This window comes from Chrysoperla carnea, chromosome 2 (assembly GCF_905475395.1).
Source record: "Chrysoperla carnea chromosome 2, inChrCarn1.1, whole genome shotgun sequence".
Taxonomy (NCBI): Eukaryota; Metazoa; Arthropoda; class Insecta; order Neuroptera; family Chrysopidae; genus Chrysoperla; species Chrysoperla carnea.
Window position 1 is genome coordinate 87,730,867 of NC_058338.1, and position 14,330 is coordinate 87,745,196.

General features: G+C 30.1%; 1 protein-coding gene across 1 annotated transcript in view; it reads right to left on the reverse strand.

Moving 5' to 3' along the window:
• Positions 1 to 2,042: 2,042 nt before the first annotated feature.
• Positions 2,043 to 14,330, reverse strand: part of LOC123293021 (protein turtle-like) — a 434,897-nt gene continuing 422,609 nt past the window's right edge. Inside the window, exon 12 of the mRNA XM_044873737.1 lies at positions 2,043 to 2,357. Coding sequence (XP_044729672.1) covers positions 2,043 to 2,357 — 315 coding nt within the window. The remainder of the gene's footprint in view (positions 2,358 to 14,330) is intronic.

Sequence of the window (14,330 nt, forward strand, 5' to 3'; positions counted from 1 at the left end):
CATATTTTGATGGTAGAGTTCTTTAATTAAAAAAGAAAATAATTTTTATATAATGATTTGTCGATGAATTAAAATTTTTTTTATTTTTGAGTCTTTTTCGTTCTTAAATCATATTTTATAAAATGTTTAAGACAACGAATGAATTCTAGATAAAAAATAAAAAAACATCAGCCCGGTCAGAATTTAAGAATCATCCGATGTTTCTGTTTAAACAACTGTTTCGAAAATTCATATTGATCAAACAAAGATGTATTAATTTAAAAAAAAAAGACTTATTCTTAAATAATAACATAAATTTTAACATTAATTAACCCTGAGAAATTTATCTATAACTTATATAAGTGACAGTATTTATTAGTAGTGTTCGAGTATTTAGGATTATCAATGGATAAATAGAAAAAAATATTTAAAACTGAATTTTGTTATGGACTTAATTGAAAATGGTTTTTTCTTAACATTTTTAATAAAACTGTATCAAGTCCCATCATTTTGTTGAAAATTAATGTATATTTTATCAATTCATCAACATGTGTTTATGACGAAACGGCCATGGCCACGAAACGGAACCTTGGATTGGCCATGAAAACAATGCTTAAATTAATTTGTGGTGCTTATATATAAAAACGTTTATGCTTAGGCGTATAACGTTTAAGTGAGTCAAATTTAAAGATATCGAAATAAATCTTATAGGTATACTAAGTTTAGTCCCAAGATTGTAATGCTTAAAAATATTGATGCTACGGTCAAAATTTTGGTATAGGTGCTCCTAAAATTACCTAATTAGTCGAACCTTCTGTCCGTCTGTCTGTCTATCGATACGATAACTCAAAAACCAAAAGAGATATCAACTTGAAATTTTTATAGCGTGTTCAGGACGTAAAAGTTTTGAATTCGTAAATGGAGAACATAAGTCAATTGGGTCTTGGGTTCGTAAGACCCATCTTGTAAACCGTTAGAGATAGAACAAAAGTTAAAAATTTTCCTCATAAAAAAATAAACAATTTTTGTTTGAAAATTAGTTTCGTAAACATCACTGTATTGTGTATATTTTCAATTTATACGTTACATATGTATAATATGTACGTTTTTGTTTGTTTATTACTATATCCACATAGGAAGAGAAAGGGAAGATATTCTTAATGTTTTGTGTGTAAGAGTTGCTATCTTTCATTACTTACATGACGTTACAAAACAAAAGATTGCGTAATCAACACAGTCCATACAGGGTATTTAAATAATTAACTCAGTCAATTGTTTGTTTTCACTTGCTTTAAGTTGTCTTTTCTACTATTATAGAATATTTCAAAATATCGATAAGAAAACAAAATTTTTAAACAATGAGAAATTTCCTAATTAAGCTTCCTTCTAGGAAGATTTTTTATCTTGAGCAAATGCCTTTTGGGCTCTTTTAAATTGAATTGACGACATATTCAATATTATTTCAAAATATATTCACATAAAATTTTCGATAGTAGTTATACTATCCTAATTATTAGATTATGTTGCTTAAAATTCTTGATTATAATTTTAATTCGGCAAAAACACATTCCATACAAAATTGTTTTAAATATTCTCTATTTTCGCACGATAATAAAAGTATTAAAATCACTAAATCCAATTAATAATCAGAAAAAGATTTATTTCATAGTGTGACGTCATTAAATAGAAATAGAATGTCAATAAAATGTAAAAAAAGTGTTAAAATGACGTTTATTTTTTACTTCGTAGGTTATTAATTGTATTTAGTTATTTCAGTAATAAAATATTATTTAAAAATATTTAAGAAAAACGGCAAGAATTTAAGTAAGATCGATTTCATAAAAAACTGAACTATCTTTAAAAACATCATTATTTTATAAAAAGATAATAATATTATATTTTATACGATTTACTTAATAACAATAATTAAATAAATAATTAATAGCACAATTTTTTTTTTATACGAAAAATATTTTTTTTTGTTTTGTTTATATTATTAAATTATCGAATAAAAAAATTTATATTCCATCCATCAAAATATGTGCTTACAGCTCGGTTACTTGTCAAACAGAACTTTCACGTTTTTTTACCATTAATGGTGTATCGACTGTTGGTTCTTCCTCACTAGACAATGGTTGTAATGGTATTGGTGGTTGTTCAGCACGTGGGGCTGCAATTGGTGGCACTCGAGGCATCGGCATGGTATGCTGTACAGGTGATGGTCGACATTGTGCTTGTAATGGATATATTCCCGTGGGAACTGCTTGCAGATGACGCACACCAGCTATCGCACCCGAATATGTTGGCCAATGTTGTCGTGGTAATGTACAACCACCACCAGGAAAACTTCCTGACATTACGCCGCCGGGTGTTACATGCTGTTGGCAAAAGAATATACTGTTTTATTTAAAGTTATTATTGTATATAATATAATATAATTGTTTTGTTTTGTTTGTATACAGTGTGTGTAAGTTATCAGTTATCATTAGGTTTAATCAAACTTAAGTCGAAACGATTTGAAAAAAGAGTTTCTGAAATAGATATTTTCTATCAATCACTTTATTCCATTAGAATGCTATCATTCAAAAAGCTATTGCAAAATATCTCACATGTAAAAGGATGAATGAGCTTGACAATTACCATAGACAATCCGGCCCCCCGCCATTTTGCCAAGGGTTGTCCATTTTAATCTATACCTACACCCTACACCTAAATACCTCGTTTTTTAATTAATAAATAAAAAATAATTTAAACAAAAGTTGCAGAGTTTGGTAGGGGACATAATGTTTTGAAATCAGATTGGACCTAGTTCTTCGGGTTTCTTTAATAGGTAATTTAAACCTTAATCGGTAAGAGATAGGAATCGGTAAGAGATAAACTTTAAGCACATATGCTTTAATGACATATTTTTTATTCGCAAACAAACAAATTTTGAGATAAACTTTTCATTTTTAATGTTATTTTATAGCAAAAATGCAAAATTGCACCTTTGTGGAAAATTTCGGTGCCAGGACCCTACTATCTTCAAAACTTCTTTAAGTAGGTTAAATTTGACCACAAATTAAAAAAGTTCCATACTTCGTTCATTAAAATTGGATTTAATTTGGTTGTGATAAAGAAAAATTAATTTTTTTGGATTTTGATGACGTCATAAAGTTAAAAAAAATCGATTTTTTAAAATAATATATCGAAATTTTATCCGATCTGAATGGAATTTATTTTTTTGAGTTTCAAAAATATGCCAACTAAAAGAAGCAAACTGTATATTAATTTGTGGCGAAACAAAATTAATATAGCTTCTCTATTATGGATACTCACAGTCACTCATAAAATTATAGGAAAAATAAAATTACTTAAAATTATCTTAGATCAAACGCAAGAAAATTGTATGTAAGTCATGAAATAATTTGAAAAAGAAAATTATAATTATATTAGGATTATTTCAGTCTCAATTAGGGACAAATTAAAGTATTTTAAGGAGATCAATTTATAAAGGATTGTCTGAGTCCAATTGAATGTGTATAATAAATAAACTTCATCGAAATCAAACAATAAACATATAATTAATTTGTGTATTTATCTCTGTGTATTGTTGTGAATGAATTATCAAGAACGGGGAGGATGACACCTTTTAGAACAATCAAACAAAATATAGTAATTAAAACACTATTGTGTTAGGTTCATTGAATTTATTTATACCCCAAAAACGTACATTTTATTATATAAAATATGCGTCAATTGAATGTGTGGAGCCTGTTCTAGGCTTTGTATTATTTGTGCACTAGGTTATACCTCCTCCTGGTTGGAAAATCGATACTGGTCCACTCTTTGAACATACATATATACCTATATATATGGTTACTAACACACATAATATTATACACACAATTTAGACTCCAAGATACTGACATAACTATTTATTACAATATCGCGAAGCTTCTAATGGAAAATAGGTTTCAAAGCGATTGCTATTGGAATTAAATCAGCGGATAAGGAAACGATGTATACAGATTTTGATTCTGAAGAAGAGGAAACTGAAATTCACTTTCAGTGTGAATGGAAAAATCGTATTACTCTCAAACGACATTATCGCTTGGGGTTGCACTCAAAAATGCCGCCCCATTACCAAAATTTTCTATAAAATGAAGTTTCGATATAAAATTATTATGGAAATACTATTATTGAAATTTTTCGACAGCGATATTTTAAATTCATATATTCCATCAGAATCACTCGATTTTAGATAATTCTATTGAAATTTTTCGACAGCGATATTTTAAATTCATATATTCCATCAGAATCACCTGATTTTATACTTTCAGCAGTCGACCAAAACCTTGTAACTTTTTAGAACGCCCTAAACCGCAATTCGATCGGTCAGTCTTTTTAAAAGTTATAAGGGGGCTTACATATATACATTACACGGAAATGGTTCGGAATAGATTCCGAACGGTAGCCCAAGGTGAAGGATTTTAGCGCTGCTTGGCTGTCGGTGAAGATAGTAATGTCGCTGTAAATGATTGTGTCCAATCTTATACGTTTGCGTATTTCATAAATAACCATCACTTCCGCTTCATAAACGCTACAGTGATCCGGCATCTTTAATGATAGCCGTAAATCTAGATTTTCAAGAAAATCTCACGAAATATCTTCTTCTCTAACTTTAGACCAGTCGGTATAGAACACCACGACTCTTGGCTAGCCTAAGTTCCCATCCTATTCCTGTCTGGTGGATATCTTTATTGAGAATTTGTTCTTGAAGTTAGGAAGAACGTAATTGACGAATTCTGGAAGTGAGAATCATCGTAAGATCCGTACATGAACGTAGTAAGTCTTCGTCTCTAGATGAGGTATTAGCTTCAGGCTAATTTTTATAACTAATATTTTTTCTTCTTCAAATAGTGACTATACATAGGCGGCATATTTGCGACGGTATGGTTTCTATTTGGAATCGTCGGAAAACTATGGCATGGTTACTTTCGTGAATCACAGAAAAGAAATGATTAGTTATAAAGGTATCCTGAAACATTTAAAAAATGTCCGTAAATAATTTTTTAATCGTTCTTCGAGAACACTTCCAGCACCAGCTTTGTTATACCCTCATTTTCCTTTTAATAATCGTGTAATTTGATCAATTAATAAGTCGCCGTACCTTAACAAATGGCTTGAAATTTCAGTGTCTCCAAGACTAATTGGAGTTATATTCACCAACTACGTGTGAGAGTGTGTTGTCGTTACGATAAAGCTAGAGTGTTCTGTTCGTTATGAACATTGCGTTATTTATATGTAAGTGGAAATAGAAATCGATCAAACACTTAAGAAAAGCTCGAAAGATTTACTGGATATGGAGGATACAAGATGAATATTACACTCCCGACGATGAAAAAAAACTACGGATAGGTTGATTTCTGATAATATGAGAAAATATAATAGAAGTTTTTATGAAACTCGATACGATTTGCGCTACAATTATTTAAAATTCGATCAAAGTTAGAGTATCCTATACCATTTTTTTTCTGTTAAGATCAAAACATGTTTGAATGTGTCAAAAATTGTACATATTCGATTTTCCCGCTAAGATGTCAAGGTAAAAAAAATTTAAACCATACCTAAACAACTCAGCTGATTTTTTCATTGAATTAAAAGGAAAAAGATGCCTACTTTATTATACATTTTAATGAGCTGTACTCTTCTATATGTGTATCTATGGACGTTGCAAACTATAGTTTTTTTTCTATCGCTAAATAGAGTCTTTCAGTATTAAAATAGTATTATTAAAATTCAAAACTCAAAGAGAATTTTTGGAGGTGAAAAATCTTGATTAGGGCCAATAAGCTTTTGAGATTCACAAATCGTTGCGAGATATCGTGCTTAATACTAAATTTCGGATTATATCTCAGAAATTGTTCGTACATTAAAAAATCAACATGAGTTTTGTGTTTTTTGAGTCAAAATTACTTTATATACAGGTCTAACTAAGAATGATTAACTAAGAGGAGAGTAAATAGTTATGATTAACTAAAAGTAGTCTAGTGGTCAAATGAACTGAGCTTTCATGACTTTTTTGCTAAAACTTTGGAAAACTATTTATATTATAGTTATTTGCTAGACATTAGCAGAGCTATTGGATTTCCAATTTTGTTGCCTCCATAGATGTATAAACAGAAATTCTAAACGTTAACGATATTATAGAGAAGAATAGCATATATTTTTAATATATCACAATTAAACAAGCTATCTCGTTTTATCAACGTGATGTATCGTACGTTTGTATATAAGTTACAAAATATATCCGCAGAGAAATCTGCACTAAACAATGTCTCCGAACTCAACATAATGTTTTTTATTTTTTTACTTTTTTTTCACTCTTTTCTGTAAAAATGCGCTTTAATATTTTAATTTATTCAGTATTATTTATGTAGTGTTTTTCTAGAAAAACAGTGCTTTTAATTTTATTTAAATAATGTCGTTTTATTATTTTTTTTGGTTTTTAAGTATCTTATGAATTTATTATTAGTGTTTTTCTTCTTTATGTAAGATTTAAAAATAGTTAAGTATCTGACATGACGATAATTGTTTTATAGAACGCGTTGAAATCATTGTCAATTTCCTTTTTTTATTTCCATAATTTTAAATTTAATTTTTTTATTTTCGATTAAAAGTAAGCTTGACGAAGATCTAGGGCCACCCAAGAGCATAGAGACAATACCATATAGAGCTGTAAAGAATTAGGAAACGTAATAAGTGAAAACTTCCTCTCAAAATTAATTATTGGTTGTCTTGTACAATTTCTGAAAGAAATATTCTATTCAAACAGGAGGTAGTTCAGTAAAAGATGTTAAAAAATCGGCTAATAAAGGAAAATGAAAGAAACCTCTCGCATTTTGCTAAAAATGGAATGTGTTTCTTGGTGTCAAATATCATTAATAACGCATGAAAAAATTATTAATTAGACAACTTGCATGACGTAAATGTTAAGTGTTTATCATATAATCGAAAACTATTATACATGTATAACGTATACGTAATTCAAGTTGCCTATATATTAATTTTGTAAGTCAACTTTAACATTAACCGTTCCATTGAATTAACAAATTATTGTATGTTAACAAATAGAAACATTTGCGCAACTAACACATGCGTTACTAATGATATTTTACACTTAAGAAACATATTCCATGAGGCTTTAGCAAAATGTGAGCGGTTTCTATCATTTTCCTTTATTTTTCTGTACTTCGGGTTACTCTTCATATCTGATAATCTACTTAACACATTCTTAAACAAATAAATAATAAATAAAAACACCCTATATTTAGGAACTAACTTTCGAAAGAAAATGAAAACAATTGGAAAACAAAGACTATACATAAAACCGATATCTTTTAACCATGGCTACGTTTATTTACATGCTAACATGCTAAATTATCTGAACGTGAATGATACAGTTACTATCGGTCCTTTTTAAGCTAGTTTATCAAAAGGTAGAAAAGTTTATGATAAGTAGGTTATACTATTGACATAACACTATCAAGAATTTAGTCCAGTGAGATTTCAAACTGTGCTAATGGCGTCGCATATATGCGTCGTTTTTTATTGCCTAAAACGGGTTTTATTATTCTTTTACCACAATTAAATCAGAAAATATCGTTTATGATTCAAATAAATCATGAAATACTAAGATTGAGGCCTAGGTTAGGTTAGGTTAGGTTATATTGGCTGTCCACGAAGGACACACTTAGGCTATAGAGCCCATTGTGATACCATATATTTGTTTTACCACCTTTCCGCTGATATTTTCATTTATTGACTCCTCAATTTCAGAGGCTGAGTGCACCTCCTTCATGCATATACTATACACTATACCAGCCCATCACAACTATTAATTAAATTAATTTTGTTGCGACGGCGGGAATCGAACCCGCTACCTTAAGCATAACGCGAACGGAATTGGTTACGCCTTAACCAAATGAGCTAATAGGGTTACGACTGTGGCCCAAGATGAATGTACATAAAACTATTCACCTTAGTAGAAGGTAATCATAGGAAACCGCTTAGTTACGGTGAACTTGCAAAAATGAAAAATCACAAACGACAATTAATAAAACAGTATAGCGAGGAGGGAAAACCTACCTAACGTTGGCAATTAATCGCTCCATTAAAGTGGGAGATTTTTTTACATGACCTAGAAAAGATAGAGGGAAAATGCTCTAAGCCAAAGAATGAGAAAAATTCTTTCGAAAAAATGGGTTACACAATGAGTGGTCCTCTCAGGGATATCGCTTTTTGGCCATCTTTATATTTTCGAAAATAAAAAGATCGACCTGAGCTGCAATGAAATTGTACTATGATTAAGAAAATAACTCTAGGCAATTAAGGACCTTAAAAATACCCGCCGCAGTGTTATATAAATACATTAGCACTATTCTTCTTTTTAATGACGCTTTTTCCGTGCGATTAATCACAATTCTCTGCCGTTAGCATGTGAATAAAAATAAAGTATTTTAACCATTCATTTATTCTTGTTTTCAACTCTTATACACATCGCATATATAAAACCATATGTCGGCTGGTGGAGTTTGGTTGGGTATATTTTCATTTTCTTATTGGTACTATTGTTACGCGTATAAAAAGGATAATAACACCATTTGTTTTGCATATTTTAGTGAAAAACAATTTATTTCAAAAGAGTGTATAGTCAGAAAATAAGAAGAAAATGATATGCCATCATGTGAAAAATATATATTTATATGTATTGTGTACATAATATGAAAAGAATATCTTTCTAACTAGAAATATATATAGAAAGTAGGCGTATGTTATAATGTGTCCTGGGAAAAACTGCAAAATTTGTTTACGAGTTTCTCATTTAACAAAAATAATTGATTTTTTTCTTGAAAGTTTGCTTAATTTATTCCGATGTGTTAGATTAAATAAAAAATTAGAAAAGTATACCACACAAAAACCGAAAAAAATAGATCCGGAAATATAAATCTCAAACACATTGACTTGGTTGGGTTCTGAAGTTTTTAGCCCTGGCGTTCAAAAGTGGGTCACTATTACAGGAAACGGAGATATTATCGTAAACGATATTTTCTTTGTGCAAAGAAAATTGTTGATTTTTGATTTTGATACATAATATAATAATAATTCAAAAGTTTGTTACTACATTTAAAGTCGCCCAACTAGTTTAGTTGGTTAAGGCGTAACTAATTCCGTCCGCGGTATGTTTAGAGTAGCGGGTTCGATTCCTGCCGTCGGAAAAAAATTAATTTAATCAATAGTTGTGATGGGCTGGTGTAGTGCATGCATGAAGGAGGTGCACTCAGTCTCTGAAATTGAGGATCGGATAAATGAAATTATCAGCGGAAAGGTGCTAAAAAAACATATCTTATCACAATGGGCTCTATATAGCCTAAGTGTGTCCTACGTGGAGAGCCAATATAACCTAACCTAACCAACTACATTTAAAATGCAAAATAGTTTCATTGAACGAAAATTTTAATTATTTTTATCATTATGAATAAAACTTCGGATATAAAGAAAAAAATTACGGTTTTATTAATACTTGACACTCATTACTATAGAATGCATTCTTGCCAGTTTCTTTTTTCAAGTGTTATTTTCCGGATCTATTTTTTTCGTGACTATTTTTTCAAATTACCGATATATATTTGGATTATTAAAATTGGATAACGTTTCTGTGTGATAGAGAATTAATTTTCTTTTGAATTTTGATGACACAAAATTTTAAAAAATCAATATTTCGGATAAGTTTGATGCAACAGGTAGTATCAAACTAGAAATTTGAAAAATATGACCCACATTTAGTATGATTACATTGTTGGATTATTAAAATTCGATAAAACTTGCGTAGTCTATGGAAAATAAATTAATAATTCAGACCCGATTCAAAACGTCGGATTAACTCGAAATTTGACATACTTATCGAGGACCGATGACAATAAAATAATAAGTTTATTTGATTATCTTGATCAAGATTTTCATATCTGAAAATATATAAATTTATTTGCGCTCCCACCATATTTAAACTAACTTATTGATAAATAAATAATAGTCTAAAAACCACAAAATAAATAATTGTTTAAAAAACTAAAAAAACACGTTTTTGTAACTAGCTGAACTAAAAGGTAGAAAATAATATCTTTAAATTCAAAAAATCATTTTATCGTAAAAAAGCATGGGGTGCTTTTTAAGATATTTTATAATGACTTTGTTTTTACCAATATCTGTCTATAAAATATTTAAAATAATGAAAATTTAGCACCCTACGCTTTTTTACGATAAAATGATTTTTTTGAATTCAAAGAAATTATTATCTATCTTATAGTTCAGCGTGTTTTTTAGTTTTTTTTTAAACTATTATTTTTTTGATATTGGCTGCTTGTCAGTAGTAATTTCCCAACAAAAATTCAACATCGTTTTTTTTTTTTTTTTTTTGGAACAACGTATACATTTAATGTACTTTTAGTATGTTGAGCGGTTTCTATATAAAGTAAAATGTATGTTCTTTGAATTTAAAATATCTAATTCGAAACCAATATGTGTATAAATGGTGAACAAACAATGTTTTACTTATACTTGGTTATAACGGTATACGTTTGTATTTATTTTTGCACCAATATTGGGAAACACAATGCGATTATAACATGTCTCAAATGTCATTATGCCATCTTCTGTTTTTTTTTTGTTTTTTTTTGGCAAAGGAATTTTTTAACTTAAATATTCATTTGAAAAAAATTATTGGAAAGATATTTTTATGGCAGTAAAATGTTTGAAGATGATTTCGGTCACTTGACTGCCGCGATTGGCGTGGAGATGCCGCAAACTGAATGCCTAACTTTCACACATTTTTCGCAGCAACTGAAATTACATATTCCATTAACCCAGAAGAGAAAAAAAGCTGATGAACTTTTTTCGATTTGAGGTAGGTTAGGTTAGGTTATACACACATACCATGTATGTGTTTTACCACCTGTCCGTTGATAATTTCATTTATCGACTCCTCAATTTCAGAGGCTGAGTGCACCTTCTTCATGCATATACCATGCACTCCACCAGCCTATCATAACTACTAATTAAATTAATTTTGTTGCGACGGCGGGAATCAAGCCTGCTACCCTAAGCTTACCGCGGTTGGAATTATTTATTGGAAGCATACCGCGGAATACGAAATTGGTTACGCTTTAACCAACAGAGCTAATAGGGCGACTCGATTTGAGGTATAAAATGATTTTTTTTCATTTTTATTGTCTCAATTATGTATTATGTATATCTTATGATTTTTTGAAGTAGATTTAGGAGTACATTTTTGTCAAATTGAATTTCGCCAGTTAACCTTAGCTGATTATCCTACCTTTTAAATCATTTGTTTCGTCTTTGCGAAATTTTTTAAAATTATTTTCCAAGTTAATTAAGCGTGAATTAAACCGCAAACTCTATTTCATAAGTACAGCGTTTATTGTAAAACTTTCTTTATATATTTTCGACCACAACGACCATTTTAAGAAATGAAATGAGAGAGAAGAAATAATATAGACCATCTACTGCGGCAATCCCTGAGATTTAGACAGCGAAAATGTAATTAAATTTATAGTATAAATATTATTAAAGACAATAAATGAGATCTCTAGGATATTTCGAAATAAATTTCAATTTTTGCATCAACTTCCTAGATTTTTTGTATTTTATAAATACGTATTTCGACTACTAAGTAGTCATCATCAGTATGAATTAGCTAATCGTAATTATTCTTATTGTGTATGTTACTCGTTGCTAAATTGGTAAAGATTTTATTTTTTTATAGTGATCGATAAAAGTAGATATTAAAAATACAGTACCAAACCACAATATTGGTCTGATTTCTGCGTTTGGGTGATCAATGCTAATCGCACACTTCAGCTTAACCTTACTATTGAGTGCGAGAATCAAAGACATTGACAATGGACTGAGCGTGTACCATCCAGCTGTAACTTAAATATTGACCATATGTAGAAGAGACAAAGTGATGATGATCTCATGATCACTAGATACTATATCGATTGTTCGTACGACTGTTTTCTCTCTTTTTAGAGAGTGGTCAATTTCATTAGGATATTGCTTTGTCCATTGTTCATATCTAAAAAAGAGATGGTAGGACTAAAAATATATTTGAACGATTTGACATTACTTGTATTGATCAATTAGTCCGGTTCTGATATTTGTCCTAATGGTTTCAGACAATGCATTAAGCACACCACCTGCACCACCTTAGACCATTAAGTACAGTAAGAGGTGTGCGAACACTTGAGGTAATTGCTTGGGTCAGCTAGGGACATTTATAAAAAAATATATTTATCAAAAGAATATAGGAACATTTATAAAAAAAATATACATTGAATATAGGTACATTAATAAAAAAAAAACATACATTGAATATCTAATATTCTTATCACAAAATGTTTTACATAAAACATCGTGATTTCACTGAACTTTTTCGCTTTTTGGCTTCAAAAAAAGACTTGTCACGTATCACTTTACATTTTTTCTTACGAATATACAATGACAAGTATGACAACAATACTTTCTTTTGACATTTCTACATTGCCGCCATGATGGATTTGACCCAAGCAATTGCCTCAGATGTTGGCATGCTTAAAATCATTTGACGCTCAGTTTATGTAACTTAATGGTCTAAGTGCACCACACACAACAAAGTATATTCACATCAGATCTCATCTATAACATTTAATAACAGTGAAACCAAACTAAAGCAAACTAGTTGTACAACACAACCAAAGAGTTAGAGTTGTTACATGAGAGTTAAACAATAAGAGAAGAAGACAGTTTAGCGTATATTTTTGGCATACAGTCAAGAGATTGTACAATAAGATAAAATTTTCATCGAGACAAATAGAGCACTAACGGTTCTCATATATTGTTGTAGATTGTACATTGATTTTATATCAAAAAATGAAAAACAGAATAGGAGAGAATTGGAACAATAATTCATATTAATCGAGGAAATAAAACCGAAAAAGACCAAGGAAAAAACTCTTTGCTAGTAGATTTTTATGGGAGCCGATGGATAATGTTTGTAGTTCAAAGTTCAAACATGGTACTTTGTAATTTTAGGTTTCACTCCTTCACCCCTAGCCACCCGGACTTCAAATGGCACCCTTTACTTTGTGATATCTCATTTGAAAGGACCGACAATTTTCCCTTCAACCACGATAAAAAAATTAAATCGATCGATTGATTCTTAAGATAGACTACACAGAAGATGGAAGGTATGAATTCCATCTTCTGTGTACTTTATCTTATCTATCAATCGATTGACTTCATTTTTTTTTTATTATGGTTGAATAGAGAATTTTATGCTTTTTCAAATGGGGTGTAACAAGGTACGGGGTGCCATTTGAAATTTCGAAGTTAGGGCGGCTATAGGTGAAGGGTTGAAACCAAAGACTTTCTAGTTACCATTTTTGAACTTTCCCCTTCGATATCTCAATCGATGTGATTTCACTCAAAACAATATTCGCATCAGTTCAAGAGTAAATTATAATCTTGATAGTTTGGATGAATGGAGTGTGATAGTTTGGCTCAATCACGTCAGAACACAGAGACAGATTATAGTCTGCACAGAGGCTTCTTTTTATCTCGGTAAAATGTATGATTCCCGTGGGATAGATTTGTTTTAATTGTTCATAGAACAAAGAATTGACATGATTTTTTAGCATAGATAGTGGTAGTTTAGGGGTTAGAAAGTGACATAGACTACTAAGGGTTTTGTACAAGTTCGTGAAATCGATTTTTATCCCATTTTCTCAAGAAGGCTTGATTAATTTCCACAGTTACAATAAAAACTCTCAAAATATTTTTTAATCGCGGATAACACCATTCTTTTTTAATCGCTGGTAACACCGCGGGCGCAGCTAGTATTGAATAAATGAAGAATCAATTTTAAATGGAACACATTTTAATTTGTTTATAAAATCCGTAATAGTTTTAGATTGTATTGTTGTAAGTATAATACATTGTTGGAGGTACTCCAACACTTGGATCGTGTACACCAACAAACCCCCCACCAAAACGTAAATATTATATTATTATTTTTATTTTCCACATATTTTCAATAAAATTTTCTATCTTACATGCTGCAACTCTTAACTAAAAAACAATTACATTGAAAATATCGAAGCTGCGATATGTCGATGTTATTTTTTCTTTCACATTTGTAATTTTATATTAGAAATAACCACCAAAGCAATCGATAGTATAGATCAAATTAATGCATTCGTTAGGAAATTTTTCCACTCTAAATATTTTCTCTGAAATCGTCGAGATCTTAGATA